This window comes from Haliotis asinina, chromosome 1, assembly GCF_037392515.1.
Source record: "Haliotis asinina isolate JCU_RB_2024 chromosome 1, JCU_Hal_asi_v2, whole genome shotgun sequence".
Classification (NCBI taxonomy): domain Eukaryota; kingdom Metazoa; phylum Mollusca; class Gastropoda; order Lepetellida; family Haliotidae; genus Haliotis; species Haliotis asinina.
The window spans coordinates 56,283,332-56,301,958 of NC_090280.1; the positions used below are offsets into that span (position 1 = coordinate 56,283,332).

At 38.2% G+C, this 18,627-nt stretch overlaps 2 protein-coding genes across 2 annotated transcripts; one reads left to right on the forward strand and one right to left on the reverse strand.

Annotated features, from left to right (window-relative positions):
* The first annotated feature begins 306 nt into the window (after positions 1–306).
* Positions 307–6,035, forward strand: LOC137294650 (uncharacterized). Its single transcript, XM_067825715.1, has 5 exons — positions 307–540; positions 996–1,023; positions 1,517–1,732; positions 2,908–3,026; positions 5,838–6,035. Exons 1-5 carry the CDS (start codon positions 352–354, stop codon positions 5,976–5,978), a joined length of 693 nt encoding a protein of 230 aa, XP_067681816.1. The 5' UTR covers positions 307–351; the 3' UTR covers positions 5,979–6,035.
* A 3,640-nt stretch (positions 6,036–9,675) lies between these two features.
* On the reverse strand, positions 9,676–18,625 carry LOC137294551 (derlin-2-like). Its single transcript, XM_067825597.1, has 6 exons — positions 18,511–18,625; positions 16,466–16,531; positions 16,094–16,261; positions 15,363–15,558; positions 14,316–14,406; positions 9,676–14,087 (listed from the first exon to the last, which is right to left on the reverse strand). Exons 1-6 carry the CDS (start codon positions 18,601–18,603, stop codon positions 13,946–13,948), a joined length of 756 nt encoding a protein of 251 aa, XP_067681698.1. The 5' UTR covers positions 18,604–18,625; the 3' UTR covers positions 9,676–13,945.
* Between the last annotated feature and the right edge of the window lie 2 nt (positions 18,626–18,627).

Below are 18,627 nucleotides of genomic sequence, written 5' to 3' on the forward strand. Positions count from 1 at the left end.
GTATCGGCTGAAAACTGTCGAAATGTGAGTCGAGGCAGTCACTCAAACGATACACGCACAGCGATCTACATTCTGTCAATATGTCCACAGCCCGTACCAGGGTTCGCATTAACATGTACAATGAAACCTGGGTACGACTGGTTCCCTTGACACTTTACTTCAACAGCTGATAGAACCATATATGGCCATTGTGTCATAGGCCAGTCTATGTGGTACAGACTTCGGTACTTGATTACGCCGTAAGACTAAAATGGACTCGTTCATAATACTATATAAAGACACATCAGCACGTAAGTCAACACACAGGTGCCGTCGAAGATACCTTACTCAGACAACTTCCAAAAAGCAGCCATGATGGTTCTGGGTATCGTTCTTATTGGTGCCACCTTATACAGCTGTCAGGCCACGACCAGTTCCGAACAGGCCTTCTTTCTGGACATAACCGCACCACAAACTGGTGATGAATATGCAACAACAATGATCGGTGTCTCGGACAAATTGAAGTCAGCGACAGGAGTCACTGTCAAACTGGCCTTCAAGGTACGTACGTACATCCGTTCACAAAGCACTTAGGTGATCGTAAGTCACTAAGGTAGCTTTAGTGCAGTGTTAACCTAAGTAATGGTTGTTTCGTGAAAGAAGTCCAGGTTACTTAATTGTCTCAACCAGCTGTTGGCATGGGTCCTATACTGGACTGGTAGTCCAGCTGTTCAGATGGAGACTGCGGAGGACAGTTCAGGGGATAGGTTTTGTTCTAGACTTTGGCGTCAAGCAGGAGGACTGGGTCTATAGCTTGGCTTTATTGCTTAATATACGGTTCACAGTTGGGGGGTTGATTTAATTCCGGTCTGTGCACAGTGTCTAGCTATTTGAATGTGCTGAAGCAAGCTGTTTGAATGGACATGCCGCGAGACTGCTGTGATTAGCTATTGGGGTGGAACCCACTTTGCTGGGTTGCATAAATATGTTTTGCCAGTAGATTCTGTATGTTTCAGGTGGTAGGCGTGCCGCGGATTCTAACTAGTAAGTAATTCTTAACATCTGAACTTGCTTATTGGTGACTGTTATAATCTGTTCTCATTTATGATCGAACTTTGTCAATGCAAATTGATTTACTTCAGTGTATCACTGTTAAACAATCCCAGTGTGTGCGTGCGTGCGTGCATGTATATATGCATGCATGTATGTATGTTGGACAAAATAAGTTAGGCATATTGGTATTTGTATGATTGAAATTACAAAAGTGTGCCAGTGATCATTATTCACGATTTCAAAATTTATATATATCCCTAACTATTTTTGACCACAATGCGCGCGCGCGTGTGTGCGGATGCATGCATGTATGTATATATGTGTGTTTGTCCATGATACATAGAGTATGCATACGTACATGGATGGATGGATGCAGTAATCTTACTTGAAGTCTCACATTTGACTTGCATTGATTTAATTGAAATACAATCGAAACATTGTTTGAAATGTTCGACATAACTCAGTCACTCACTCTGTTCCTCAGTTATCAGTGTGACCCGGGTGTGCAGCATGCGTGCATTGGAGTTACAGTTAGAATCATTGAAGGTCATTGTCACTGCAAAGGAGTTGTATGACATCATGGACCTTGCAACTGATTTGAGTCTCCCTAGTACCCACATTGCACTAGCCAAAGCTAAACGACCTAAGACTCTTACTGGCGAATACATTTACTTCGGTGAGAGTAATTTCATTACGAAAGGTAGGTCCATTGTATTCTTTATTACTCGCTTTTTAAGTTACTTTTTTATAAGAAACGCTTCTGTTTCAAACGAATATGTTTACTTATGTCATGCTGAGCCCTCCAAGGTCTTTGCAAATTACCTAAAGTGAGTGAGTATGGTTTTACGCCGCTTTAGCAATAATTCAGCCAGGTGATGGCGGGGAACACTAGAAATAGGCTTCACACATTGTACCCATATGGGTAATCGACCCCGTGTCTTCGGCGTGATGAGCGGACGCTGTAACCATTAGGCCACCCCGCCGCCCTGTATTATCTGAACACTACGTGTGGATGGTGTTGTGGATTATACCAACTCGGGATTCCAGTCTGCATGATGTCCAGTTCAGGACATACGACATATAATTGATGAACGCGAGTCTGGAAAGATCACGTACTATTATATTTAGGGTATTTATTAATACATTTAGAAGCTGCTAATATGGTGTTTGCTTGGGGTGTGAATATTGAGCTATTATCTGGTTATCGATAGGATACTGCTCTGCATCCAGGGGCAGTGGCACGAAGTGCAACACCACCATCCTTAGATCCATCTGTAAATAAGGATTGCAATATATTTCTATCTTAAGTGCTTAAATTCTTGCCTACAATGGGGCGGTGGGGTACCCTAGTGGTTAATGCGTTCGCTCTGCACGCCGGAGGCCTGGGTTCGATTCCCCACATGGGTACAATGTATGAAGCTCATTTCTAGCGTCCTCGCAGTGATATTGCTGGAGTAATGCTAATAGTGGCGTAAAACTAAATTCACTCACTCACTCACTTTCCTATATTGTAATTTGTACGTTTGCTGATTGTTGTAAATGTGACCAGTGAACTTGTGTTTTGATGCACCAATTGCCAGGGAGGAGAAAAAGCAGAAGGGTTGGAGAACTATTTTCTACCTCAATGCCAACAGCAGAAATGAATTGTTTTGGTCTCCTAGCTATCGGCAGAACAAGAGACTGAATTGCAAAAATGATGCATGGTAGTTACCGGGAAAATACCGGAAACGGAATCAACTTCTGACCTTATTTGAGAAGTTATATTTCAGTCGGCCTCCCCCCACCGTTTATGAAGGTGAAGTATTTCCAATATACCATTCAATGTACCGTCATGCAGTCTACGTTCGCTGTATTTTACATTCTTCTTTCTTCCAGATTTGGACAATGCTGCGTTCCAAACTCTGCTTCAAAGGCACATCAAAAAAAGCTTAGAACTTCAAATTGCCGGGATTAAGTTCATCAATTACAACGTCCTTGGAGAGTCCCCAATGCAGGTTAGTAATTATATTGTGGATTACAGTGTTTTGGGGGAGTTCCTAATAAAGGTTAGTAATTATATTGTGGATTACAGTGTTTGGGGGGAGTTCCTAATAAAGGCTGGTAACTATATTGTGGATTACAGTGTTTTGAGGAAGTTCCTAATAAAGGCTGGTAACTATATTGTGGATTACAGTGTTTTGGGGGAGTTCCTGATAAAGGCTGGTAACTATATTGTGGATTACAGTGTTTTGGGGGAGTTCCTAATAAAGACTGGTAACTATATTGTGGATTACAGTGTTTTGGGGAGTTCCTAATAAAGGCTGGTAACTATATTGTGGATTACAATGTTTTGGGGGAGCTCCTAATAAAGGCTGGTAACTATATTGTGGATTACTATGTTTTGGGGGAGCTCCTAATAAAGACTGGTAACTATATTGTGGATTACAACGTTCTTGTGGAGTTGTCAATGTAGGTTAGTAATTATATTGTGGACAGCAAGGCTCTTGGGGAGACCCTAATACGGGTTAGTAATTATATTGTGAATTACAAGTTTCCCAAGGAGTTCCTGAGGCAGGTTAGTAATTATATTGTGGATTACGTTTTGGGCGAGTTCCAAGGCAGCTTAGTCATCATATTGTGGATTACAACGTTCTTGTGGAGTTGTCAATGCTTGTTAGTAATTATATTGTGGACTACAACGTTTTCGGGGGGGAGTTCCCAATACAGATTAGTCATTATAATGTGGATTACAACGTTTTGTGGGAGGTCCCAATACAGATCAGTCATTATATTGTGGATTACAACGTTTTGTGGGAGGTCCCAATACAGATCAGTCATTATATTGTGGATTACAACGTTTTTGGGGAGTTCCCAAGGCAGGTTAGTCATTATATTGTGGATTACAACGTTTTGGGGGGAGTTCCCAAGGCAGGTTAGTCATTATATTGTGGATTACAACGTTTTGTGGGAGTTCCCAATACAGATCAGTCATTATATTGTGGATTACAACGTTTTGGGGGAGTTCCCAAGGCAGGTTAGTCATTATATTGTGGATTACAACGTTTTTTTTTGGGGGGGGGGAGTTCCCAAGGCAGGTTAGTCATTATAATGTGGATTACAACGTTTTGGGGGAGTTCCCAATACAGATTAGTCATTATATTGTGGATTACAACGTTTTGTGGGAGTTCCCAATACAGATTAGTCTTTATATTGTGGATTACAACGTTTTGTGGGAGGTCCCAATACAGATTAGTCTTTATATTGTGGATTACAACGTTTTGTGGGAGGTCCCAATACAGATTAGTCTTTATATTGTGGATTACAACGTTTTGTGGGAGGTCCCAATACAGATTAGTCATTATATTGTGGATTACAACGTTTTGTGGGAGGTCCCAATACAGATTAGTCTTTATATTGTGGATTACAACGTTTTGTGGGAGGTCCCAATACAGATTAGTCTTTATATTGTGGATTACAACGTTTTGTGGGAGGTCCCAATACAGATTAGTCTTTATATTGTGGATTACAACGTTTTGGGGGGGAGGTCCCAATACAGATTAGTCTTTATATTGTGGATTACAACGTTTTGGGGGAGTTCCCAATACAGATTAGTCATTATATTGTGGATTACAACGTTTTGTGGGAGGTCCCAATACAGATTAGTCATTATATTGTGGATTACAACGTTTTGTGGGAGGTCCCAATACAGATTAGTCTTTATATTGTGGATTACAACGTTTTGTGGGAGGTCCCAATACAGATTAGTCATTATATTGTGGATTACAACGTTTTGGGGGGAGTTCCCAAGGCAGGTTAGACATTATATTGTGGATTACAACGTTTTTGGGGAGTTCCTAATGCAGATTAGTAACTATACTCTGGATTCAGTCTTTATCCGTACGGCCAGTTCATAACTACGAGGCTGGTAAGCGATATGTAATACGCATTTTTAAATGATTGGACACATCTGTTGGTTTAAAATAGATATTGGCAAATACACGTTGACACATAGATAGATCTCAAAGGAACTCACTGGAAAGCACTTAACCTCAAGAGTGAGTGAGTTAAAATTAACGTCACCTCTGCAATATACCAGCCATTTTGGTGACGGGAAAGATTGTGTATAAACAATAAAAACGAGTTGTTAAACAGCCAGTCATCGCAGGATTCTAAAATAACTAGAGTATCACAGGCAGTGTCAAAGCTAGCATTGAAATCTCAAAGTAATTTATCTACGAACACTGCTACAGGTCGCCAACCTCTGAAGGTAGATCACCAAACTGTGGGCCTTGGGGACTTACAACACCTGCATGGACCCTTGCTGAATTAACACCAACCCTTCACCCAATGACGACTGTAGGAACGTTTAGCCGAAATTTTATATAACAAATAATAAGAATCCACTTAGAGTTTAGAATAATAACAGGGCTTGTCCTAAATACCATACGATTGTTAGAGTAGATGACTAGTATTACTAGAAATCTACTGAAATTAGATTTCTTAAAATGTGAGTTCTGATGGATCGTCGTCATTTTAAATCTAACATTGTTTAAAACATAAAACTGCTCCTCGGTATTTTGATTTTGAACCAAGAACTAATAACATGCTTAAAGTAACTGAGTCTGACCCATAGAATCTATAAATATAAATTACAAAAATCTATTACATTCCTTTAACTGTGGCCCTATAGCAGAAATGACTGTGATAATGGACGGCCAGCACTATGAGTGAATGATCATTAAAGTGTTAAACTCTCTTGGAACAGTCTTATTTTACAAGAACGTTTCGTGCTCTCCTTGAACGTTTTGCTTCTGTTTACTCTACAGTTGCTCACATTTGCTGCTCTGCCACCACGTCACCTTCAGAAGACCGTCTGGCAGGAAGACCGCGTTAACATCTTCCGCGCTCCCTCGATGACACGTGTGGTGCCGCTTGAGGACTACCTCAAAGAGAATTACTGCAACTGACTTGCAGGAACATTGAAATGATACATGACACGTACGTCAATAAAATCCTGTCACCTCTATTGTCTTTTGAAATTGATGGTTAAGAACAGCTACAGATGTATAGACTGACCTAGTGAGGGAGTGAGTTTAGTTTACGCTGCACTCAGCCATATTCTAGCTTTATGACCATGGTCTGTAAATAGTCGAGTCTGGACAATTCAGTGATCAACATTATGAGCATCGATTTGACCAGTTGTGAACCGATGACATTTGTCAACCAAAATAAGGTATTTAGGCCATGAGGTTTAGTACGCCAGTACGTGGACGGTCATTGGTAGTATCTGTTTGGTTGCAACAGGCTGTAAGCCATGATATCGTGTTCAGACTAACATTCAGACGACTAGCAACAGACGATTGGTAAACCTCATCATGCATTCTTTCAATGGCGATGCTCCGTGTCGCAGACTCAAGATGTGACGTTGTGATTTGACCTTTAAACTCCTTCGAAGGAATACCAATTTCTGATTTTTACAGCCAGACAGTGAATGTTCTTTGCTGCACAATTTCAATTGGAGGTAATTTCTGCTATGTTGCGATGCCGTTCTCATCCTTGTAAGAAATCTCATCAAAATCAACATTTTCTGGTAAAATCGATTGTTTACTTGTGAAGTTGTGTAAAACCATATAATCAGCACTTTTGTTACATATTTTGACGACTGACGATAGGTAATTATTTTTTTTTAAAATACAAATCGCCTAAGCGTTTCTTGTTGCGGTGATAGTATATATGCGGGTTTACCCTTAAAAGTAAAAGTTGCAGGAGCTTGGTGGTGCGGAGTGTGAGAAGGGAGAGATTCGTGTAATGTGGACTAATGTTATAGCAACGAGGAAATTGTTTTACCCCAAAAGGTCAAACTCAAATGTCACACGTGGACAAAACAAAACAAATTAGTGACAGCGTAACCACAGGGAAGACGAAGAAGAAAAATATAACCATAGGGAAGAAGAGGAGATATATAACCAGAGAAAAATATAACTATAGGGAAGAAGAGATATATAACCAAAAGAAAAGTATAACCATAGGGAAGAAGAGATATATAACCAGAGAAAAATATAACCATAGGGAAGAAGATATTTATAACCAAAAGAAAAGTATAACCATAGGGAAGAAGAAGAAGAGATATATAACCAGAGGAAAAATATAACCATGGGGAAGAAGAAGAAGAGATATATAACCAGCAGAAAAATATATCGATAGGGAAGAAGAAAAATGTAACTACAGGGAATAAGAAAAAAATAACCATAGAGTAGAAGAAAAAAATACATGTATATCCATGGGGAAGAAGAAAAATACAACCATAGGGAAGAAGAAGAAAAATATAACTACAGGGAAGAAGAAAAAACCATAGGGAAGAAGAAAAAAATACATGTATATCCATAGGGAAGAAGAAGAAAAAATATAACTACAGGGAAGAAGAAAAAATACATGTATATCCATAGGGAAGAAGAAAAATACAACCATAGGGAAGAAGAAAAAATACATGTATATCCATAGGGAAGAAGAAAAAATACATGTATATCCATAGGGAAGAAGAAAAAATACATGTATATCCATAGGGAAGAAGAAAAAATACATGTATATCCATAGGGAAGAAGAAGAAAAATATAACCATAGGGAAGAAGAAGAAAAAATATAACCATAGGGAAGAAGAAGAAAAATATAACCATAGGGAAGAAGAAAAAATACATGTATATCCATAGGGAAGAAGAAGAAAATTATAACCATAGGGAAGAAGGAGTTTCGTTTCGAAAAATATTTTTCATCTCAAGATAAAATATCGCCACCATCAAAGGTACACTCCAATTTCCTCACTTGGTTGTGCTCTCACATTTCCTACCTCACGTTTAATAATCTTATGCCTACCACTAGTGAATATATACTCTCTGCTCAAAGAAACGAGTCTCATTTACTGTTTACTCGGATCCGTCCTGTTGCGCAACTTAGTGCGATAACCAGTCCAGAAGTTTTAGACTTGGTCATTTAACTGGATGCATAAATAGCAATCAGTATGATCTGGTAAGTCTAAACACTTGCATGTTGCAGCACTAAGCTCCTTCTAATTCTAACAAACAGGTCGCACAGCATGTTCTGTCGTACGGAGAGCTCAGGCAAACGGAAACCTGGAAACCGTGGACATCTAAAAACGAAGCTCTGCTGCTTGAAATGTTTGGCGGTCTGATACGGAACTGATATTACATCAACCTCATTGTACGTTACAAAACTACGTTGAACAAGCGCAAAACACACATAATAGTTTTAACCAGTGAGCCAATGCATTGTGAATCATTTTACGACCTCACCAAACAGGGGCAGTCTGTGATTCCAAAGTTAAGGTATGCTGCCTGAACCCCGAAATAAAGCATAGAAAGACGGTGTCATTAAAATTTAAAATTAAAATTCATTGGTAAATACCATTTTCTTATGAAACAAGGAATAGGATTTCAGTTTGACCAGAGCTGTTTGTGCTGTCTATTTTCACTTTCGCACAAGAACATCCGGATCAGCTGAAAAGTAGGTCACTGTCTGAATAGGTTAATGAGACTTATGTTTCGGTATGGGACGTCATGTTCAACATCAAGTCTTTCAGACCAATGGCCAAGGTCACAGTAGAGGTGTTACTGTGCAACGCTACATCAGTGAAGTATTGAGACCAGTAATTCGTCCATTTCTTCCTGAAAAACATCATCTTCCTTTTCAGCAAGGTAACGCTGCAGCGCACACAGCAAGACTGACACAAACATTCCTCCAGAACAACAACATCCAGGAAATGGCTGGGCCAGCTTTAAGCCGGAATCTGAAATCACAACAACACCTGTGGGAAAAGATAGAAAGGCAAGTTCACCAACAGCGAGTAGTTCGTCCAGTTAACCTGCCACAACTGCAACAAAGTGTTGTTGACGCTGACATTCTCAGGAGGTTCATTCGATGTCACGCAAACAGCATGGGGAGGACATGTGCAGTTGTTTCTGATGCCAATGGAGGTCACACCCGTTATCGACGTTAACATGTTTCTCTTTTATGGACAATACCTAAACTCATGCGTTATGTGGTTTCCACAATGATTTATTGAATTTTCATGTCATGTATAGAATAAACACACTAAGTGTTTCCTTTCAAGTTATCATTGTCTCTTGTGAAAGTATTTAGTATTAAAACAAATGCAATGTTTTCACTCATTGTCAATATTAACATTTCACACTATTTGCGCTTCTTTTGGCAGTGAGTATATATTTGCAAACTAAACACAATTTAACAGTTATGTTTGCATTCTGTGCCAACCCATAATCTGGTCATGGCACTTTATGTCTTTGCAAGAATTCATTACACAGTCTTTTGACAATATTCCAAAGACGTTATTTTCATTCCAGGTCATGAAAATATGGCTGATATGAGCAAGTACAATCCCATAGGTATTGTCCATCCATTCTTTCATATAAATTAATGAATTATTTTTAAAGTGATGTCTTCATTAGATTACCTGTTGTGCAAAACAAAGCAAAATTGGGGCAATGAGGTACGTTTGTAGATCAAGCATTGGCTTGTCACATGGAAGGCCTGGGTTTGATTCCCCACATGTACAATGTCTGAAGTCCATTTATGGCGTTCCCCACTGCATAAAACCATACTTCCTCACTTGAAGCAAAACAGATTACAATATAACAATAAATAATTTATTTCAACAAGATGATGTTAAACTGTCGACATAAACAGAATGTAACTGACTCTAGCCACAGTTTGTGGAGGGACGAGGAGATATAGACTGGATCCACTCACAGTTTGTTGACACTCAACCAATCATGTCAGAGACTGCACCAGACATGTTACAACAGTAATTCATTCTGAAGGACCAGATACATTTCCATCCACTAAAAGACATGAACGATGTACATTATTTCAGACAAAAGTAATTTACATATGTGTTTAGCAAATACATTTACATAAGCTAATTGTTTTCGTTTCTGTCCGATGTGGAGTATGGTGTGGTGTAGAGACATCACCATGATTAATTCATGCCTCGTTTGCATGAAATTACATTTTTTCCCTGTGTGTCCCAATATCATTAAAACAAGACTGCTCACTATCCCTGTGAAAAGCTTGTGTTTCAGTAGGAAACAAAGATTGATGTTAATGAGATTGCTTATGTCCTAGGTTCGTACTTGGTTGTAGCTGTCAACCAGTGTGAGTGACCAGACCATCAGTTATTCTAGTCACATAATCACATAATCAGTCACTCCCAGTACTGTTTTAAGTTATGGGTAGTAAGCATGACACCAAGAAAAACCTAATTAGTACCTTTTGAAAATCCATAGAGAACTGACTGACTGTTGTTTTATGCCACACTCAGCAATAGTCCAGTTATATGGCAGTCATACAGAATTAGAAACCAACCATATCATCAGTTGTGATAGATACATTGTTGAATCCTGACACTTATGCCCAAATATGGCAAGAAAATCAACATGTTGCCAAGGCAACAGGCATCTACTTAGTCTTACAGCACCATGTTTATCCCTGTGCGTCTCAGTGTATGTGTTAGCTAAAGGCCCATGCCCTGACCAAGCCCATCACATTATATCAAATGAAACCTGTCATTCTGTGTGATTCAGGTTTCAAGGGGTTCAGATATATAACCCTCACACATAATGGACACATAATTTACCAAAGTCATATCAATATTTTGGCAAAGGATTTATAACAAAAATCAGAAGCTGCACAGATGCCCTTAAAAAATCTGCACAAAATGTATGTCAAGAAGCAATTTAACAAAATATAAACCTAACAAGCCAACGTATACAATGCATGTGAATGGTTGTTTCCTATCACTACTGCTGTCGGCAATGTTAAAGCCAATATCACGACATGGGGGACACACATTGCAAGCACTGTAGGGAGTGTGAGATGCACCTTTAGCCACTAATCAACCACATGGCCCCTACTAGTACATTAAGGATAGACTGTAAGGAAAAAGTGATAAAGTCTGTGAGACTGACCACATGTGTGCGAGACTGAGGTTCTGGTTTGAAGTCATGAATCATTTCTTTCAGTTACACCCTTGGCCAAACCAGAATCCTCAGATTTCCTCATGAGGAGCAAACACTCCTCATCATTTCTTTCTTGACTAGTGAGTGAGTCAGTCGGTCAGTTCAGCTTTTAGTCACACTCAGCAATATTCTAGCTATATGGCAGTGGTCTGTAAATAATCGAGGCTGGATCAGACAATCCACTGATCAACAGCAGGAGCATCAATCTGACAACTGGGAACTGATGATATGTGTCAACAAAGTCCTGACCACCCAATCCCATTAGTCGCCTGTTACAATAAGCATAGTCGCCTTTTATGGCGAGCATGGATTGCTGAAGGCCTGTTCTACCTCAGACCTTCACAAGTTTTCTTGACTAGGCAACAGCACTACACACTTTTGTCACCATGGTAACAGGTCGTTTGCAAGGTGTGAATAACTATCACTGATTTTGTCACAAACTTCTAAAGCAGAAAAATAGAAGTGATACATGTCGTCTAACTGGTGCGAAGTCCTGATATTATTTGCTCAACCACTGGGCAGATGAACAAACGAGCAGATTTATACAAAGGAATGTGATAGCAGGTGGAAGCAACAAGAGAACTATTTTCATCACTGTCAAACTTCTTTATCATGGAATTAACAGCTGACCATCTTGTAGAGTTACATTAATCCTCTCAATGCTATCGTCGAACCCATTCGACAGGAGTGCAGGATAATGACATCTCCAAATAAAACTTGCAATAATTATTCAACGAGTCAGATTTACGTGTCATATGAATTATGTATGGAATGTACTAATTGCAATTAATATCTGTACGTTTGAAATTGTCTGGATATTTTTTGATAATAATGTTTATTTTTTTTCTATCTAGTATTAATGGGCTGAATATTTGTTCAGTTGTTCCTTATTTAGTGACACACCGACTGTTTGAAATCACCCACCCTCTTCTCAGCGCCTTATGCTGAAATTAATTCAGCAGGCTAAAGGTTAAACATAAACTGGTTAAAGAAGTAAACTAAAGCTTTATAAAAACAAATGTTTAAAAGCATTTTCTCGTATGCAGTCATAACATCAGCATCTTTTTTTTTCAAATATTTGTAGAAAGCGAAAGTATTCAGAACTTGGGTGCTGAATATATTTTCCAATTAGGTAAAATGAAAATTCATCAGAAGATTATATAATCACTTTTCCCAAAAGTGGTAAAAAAGTCAATTACTAGCAGTACTGCTCAAGCAGTTGATAAGTTTCCAACCACCTATATTTAAGGAGGTTTGAGAAAAAATATCAAAATGTCAAGAGGTTGATAAATGTGTAGTCATTTTGTGGAAAACTGTGTCCAGAATTTAATTACATAGTAAAAGTAGCAAGTCATCATGGCACTTGTTTGACAAGTGGAACACTCTTGTGACAATGTCTGTAAAAAGTAATATGTCAAAAAAAAGTTCTCTTAAAAGTAAATTGTTTACTTTTATTGTTCAACATGTGTTTTTTTAAAAAGATATTTCACATTAATATGAAAAAGAAGGAAAATCAATTTTCAAGGCAGTATGTAGGATTTGACACATTTTTTAAAATCATCTTCTAAAAAGGCCAGGAATTTACAAATAAAATTATTGATTTAGAAATGAAAAAAAATTCATAATAAAAAGATTGTTTTACAAAATGAATGTTAATATGGTAAATTCACCCTAGATCAAAATTCAAAAATAAAAGAAATATATAACTGGTGGCTATCAACATTATCTCCAATTAAAACAGCATACCAAAATTAAATTTGATAAGGGGAGATAGCTCTTGCACAGGTTTACCTCATTATAATGCTTAGTGTAGGTATGATTAGAAGCAAGAAAAAGGGAAATAACTGTGTAGTATAAATATGTGCTCCTACTGCTACATCCCGTCACATATGGTATGCGCACAAACCATAATAGAGGGCTAACACCACTAATTTATAAGATGATTGTGAAATCATTTTGTTTTCTGATAGGTTGTTAGGTTATTAAAACTGTATATTTACTGTTCATATTGGACATCAAAACAGACAAGGGTGAAATTCTGTTTATCAATATTTATCTGTCTATCATTTTTCAACACTTTGAGTTGGCAGTCCGTAATAAGTCAACAATAACCAATGAAAACAGGTTCTTACAGATATAAATTTGACACCTCGGAGTCATTGTCTCTGGTCATAAATACACTACATGAGCATAATGGAGATACTATTTTTCCTACAAACATACTACACTTTTCAAATGGTCACCTACCTATAACCGTAAATTATTCTAATTTAACCGATATCTCTGCTTCCTCAAACATAAATATTCTAAGATTACCAGTGACCATGGCAACACAGTTCTGAATGTCCCCAACACAAACACATAAACAACACCATTAATAAAAAGATATACCATCATCATATACACTTCCATCTTGCATACATATCAAAAAAACAACATCACCGATCATCCATTCTTAACAAGTTCGTATCATCTGCAACTTTCAGTTATTTCAATAACATTCTTATCGGGTACCATTTACAAGTATACTATTTCAATCAAACTGAAACCCTTGCACATCATCCTGTGAAAGATTTCAATCATCGGCAATAAATATTGTCCGGATCATGAAAACTGTTTTCATCCTGTGTAAACCATGATAATAATGAAGGATCCAGAAGCCATCCCTGCGGCACTCCAACTCTGTAAGTTATAAATCTCATAGATTGCACTCGCTGAAAAACACTGAGCTCAACAACTCGACCTCTTTAGGTTCAGGTAGATGCTGCTTGACGTCATGATTAAACACAAACCATATTATGTGGACTGAAAATCATAATATGGCTCATTCTTGAGACGCAGAGTTGGTATAAAGTTTGTCATTGTGATGGAAGATCAATGACTTCTCAGTTTCCATCTCCTTCTTCACCTTGACCCTGATCCTGAGCCCCCACCCTTTGACCTTGTCCCCATTCAAAGCCACCAGGGCGATCTTCAGGTAAAGGGTTGTAATTTGGATCTTCAGGGGCTGCATCAAATAGATATTTTCTGAAAAGAGATGAGTTACTCCAGAGTTACTGAGAGGGCATGTCTGTGTGGGGTGCATATGTGCTTATGCGAGTCGTCAGTCAGTCAGTGAACAAACATAAATGATAACTTGTAGGGTGTGGGTTTAGAGCAGCTTTAAACAGTTTATCCATCTCAACTAAACTTTACAACTATTAGACAAATACTAATGCTGACTTAAAATTTAATAGTAATTTTTCAACAACTTACAAGATACTTGGTGTTTTAAGCAACTTAAATCCCCCTTGTTGCTGTGGAAACACATCCTCCAGGAAGTAGTACACATGGCCTATAGCTATACCTGGAAGGCAAACATTAAGGCAAATATTACACATCTGACAAACTGGTGCATCAACATTCTTATCATCAAGATATCCCAATGGCCTTCTGTTCTTTGAATGGTGTTTTCACAAGGCAATGATAGCAATGAACAATATTCTCAGCAAATTACTAGAGAAGACAAGAGTGGCTTCACATAATGACTGGATAAAGAAATAGCATGAAAGACAAGGGTCCGTAGCCAAAACCCAAAACTTGAATTAAAAACGAGTGGGTTGGGTTTCACGCCGCTATTAGCAATTTTCCAGCAATATCATGGTGGAGGACACCAGAAATGGGCTTCACAAAAAGTACCCATGAGTCAAATCAAACGCGGGCCTTCAACACGATGAACAAAGGCTTTAACCACTACGCTACCACACCTCCCACGAATTTAAATGACAAATTTAAAGACTTAGAGTGCACTGGATTAGGAAATGCCAGAAGACCACGAGGAAGCATTGACCCTACATAAATTCAACAACAAATCTGTTTGGTGAAAACATATTTATGTTCATTTTCAATTTGTATAATTACGTGTTGGAATTTAAACAATTCATCTGTTTTGTGTTCGTCAAAGTGTGAAATCACATCAAGAACATAAACAGTAAAGTGCACTTATTATATATGAATTACCAGTAACATACTTTTAAGACATAAATTATTTGTACCCAGGTGGATAATCAAACCTTGGTCTTCAGCAATACACGAAAGACTTAACCACTTGACTAACCAATCATTCTGTGTGCAAACAAGACATTAAAGAAGCGCAAAAAGTGACTATTTTTTTATTTAAAACAGCCATGTTCATTACATAACGAAAAAAAGTCCACATAGCACAACTCCAGAAAATAAGAACAAAATACAAAGTAACATACTTTACAAGAATAAAACATAAAATACCAAAATTTATAGTAAAATGTAAATAAATGTACTTACCCATAAGATCCACTATTATTGAGTTGCCTAACAACAAAGAGAACCCAAGAAGCACCCACGGTAAATATGGAGCTTGAAAGTTCATGAGACCAAAAAAGTTCATTCTTATGTAAGGGTTTCTTCTGCTCCACACGTACACCAGCATTATTGTGAAAGCACTTCCCAGGAACACAAGGTTTACAAACAATGCAATGATCTAACAAAAGGTCAAGGAGATATATTTGGGCACAGTTTAAGCTCTGCTCTCATCCTTGTACTTTCAGAGACAAGCAAAATGCATTAACTCTAAAAGGCAACAGTTACAGCTTGAATGACAATTATCAAGGTATATGAAAAATGTTGCATATGTCATTGTGCATCGACACAAAATCATTGTGGTACACGCAGAAATGGTGGAGATGGCCTCAAAATATTTTCAAAATGGCTGCCATGGAAATAGGATTACAACTGGGATGATTCTTGAAAGTGTCTGGTAAAAAGTCATATAGTCTTAAGACAGATTCATAACAGCTACCTAGCCTACCATGACAGAAGTTCACTTGACTTTCACTTACATTACTTCAAAATTTCAAAATCGTGAAAATATCTGGCCTCCATTTGCCCAATATAGTTACTGACAGATCCTATCTAAAGCGGAAACCACAAAACACCAAGCAAATATTATAAAATAACTTATTATATGCATGTAATGTTAAATGTCACATATGCTTAACATGTACTTGAAAAGATACTGTCATTAAGAGTCCTCCAAAGAGAAACATGAAGAAGAAGTCAGCTGTCCGGCCTCTGAAGGATCCCTCTTCCAACATTCGACAGTAACGATATGCAAATATCATGTTGAACAGGAAGTTGAACCCAATCGGACCAAAGTAGAGGAAGTTGGTGATCAGGCGCCATAACTACAAGAGACAAAGTTACCTTAGATACGAAAACCTGATGAACAACATCTTATTGTTGATATTCAAAAAACATGCTGACATTGCAGATTACCACTTAATAACTGCCCCTTGAATTTCTGAATATAGCATGTATCTACAAGTGTTATTTATTAAATAAACCCAACAACAGTACGTCAGCTGGTGACGAGTATTTTCATGGCTTACCTGATAACTCCTAAATATTAGATCTGGATTGAAGTATATCTGGAATGGTGTGACGATATCAAGTTGCTGAAAAGAAAAAAAAAGAAACTGAAATGAAATGATATGAAGGAAATATCAACAAAAATATATATTGTTTGGGGGTGGTTATTTCTTTCCAAATGTGTTATTGCATGTATATGTGAGGGTTGACATTGCGATCGGAATCTGTACTATAAAAGATTGCGATCTGAGTCTCTGCTGGTAGAATCTCTGATCCTACTACTAGATACTGCATTCGGAGTCTCTACTGGTAGAGACTCTGATTATATAAAATAACCTATACAATCACAAGCCCTACCGGTAGAAGCTCAATCTGTCAGGGTAGAGATTGCAATTCTGCACTCACCTCCTCCTAGAAAGGACACAAGGGTCAAATGTACGTGCTTGTAAGGGCTCTGATTGCAGTTTCTACTAGTAGGATCGGAGATTCTACCAGTAGAGACTCCGAGTGCACTCTACTACTAGGATCAGAGACTCAAACACCAGAGACTACAATCACAATCTCTACTGGTAGAAACTCCAATTGCAATTTCTACTGGTAGAATCTCTGATTCTACTAAATTGCCGTCTCTACCCTGATATATATCACATTCTGATCTTGGAAAGGTTGTAAGGGCATATCTTCATCACATAACGGACACATAATCTGAACAACAAAAGAAACACAACTCATAAAGATCAATTCTGCCTTGAAATAGATTTAATGTTTTTGGAACTTGCATTTCTTTGGGTGTTCTGTATATACTGTGTTGACAGTAGTAAAACATTTCAGTCAAAGACATGGCTCTGTCTTACTACTTGCATTAAACAGTTTTCTCCTGTTCCATGTGATTTCAATCAAACTGCCATATATAAGGCAGACATAGTATTTTGATTTGACAGAAAAATTATATTTGATATCTTTGTTGGAGTTTTGGATACATCCAGTTATCCAGCCATAGCATTAGTCTCAAGAGATGCTAACCCTAAGCTATGTGGTTGTGACACTGGATACTTCCCCTGAGCTGCCCACACCACACTGAGAGGGAGTAGGGGTCGGGCTGGGTAGGGTGATGTTGGGGGCAATAAAAAGTCCTGTCACATACACCTTCAGTGGCATGTCAGTAATGGGTGATAAGAATCTTTGCATGTGTTGAGAAATTCCAAGAAATTATCGCTCTGCAGATTTGTTTAGTCTCTGAAAATGAAGAAAGTCTCAGGGCTCCATTTCAATATATTTTTTTTTCACTATAAACGTTTTTTCAGTAAAATATGTTCATTTCAGAGACTAGCTGTTAGTCTAGCATCCGTTCAGGACCCATGCAAGTGCTCGCAGGAGGCAATCGCACGGGCGCTTGCAGTTCTGAACATGCCTCTGGTTGGATAAAAAACAAGCCAAGGGAGGTAATACATTCATCGGGCCAAGCAGTAGATCCATCCAGGGTATAGTGGAGATTTATCACAATGTTTACCCTGGAGATGTCAAGAATGCCCATATTCTTTTTGCATACTGACATTGGTAACTTTACGTGCTTAAACCGTGTACATTGTACTTAAATTCTGAGGCTTTTAGTTATTTTAGTGAGTCCTCTAGTAATTGTTTCTTTAGGTTCTGTGAATAATTCTACTACATATAAATTTATAAATATTATTTGGGATGGAGAAACTTTTCTTTTCCAATATGTCCACGACTTCACAAACCAAATTTACTAAATTCTGGATCCTGGTCTGTGACTGGTCAGCTGACTATCAATCTTATTTGTTTCGTCACAAGTTATTCCATCTGATGATAAGAATCATCGTCATATACCGTGTCACGTCCTAACTTTGACCATATGTATTGAATCGTGAACTTTCATTCTCCTTAACCAATTGGAGGGGGTAGTAACCACTGAAGCGTCAGTGAAATCTCCTGCCAGTCGTTACGTATTTTTAAGCCGGTCCGCTTTCAGTTCATTCACTCAGATCTACAAGCTACCAGCACCACGTGTTACAGATACTAGTTGCGACAACGTTATAGCACTTACCACGGCAATAGTTGTTAGAACACATGCAGTTGTATAAGCCCTTGTTATTGGGGGCATCTGCATATACTCCTGCTGAAACGTTTGGGCCGCCATACTTGTTGATTTCAGCCACGTGTT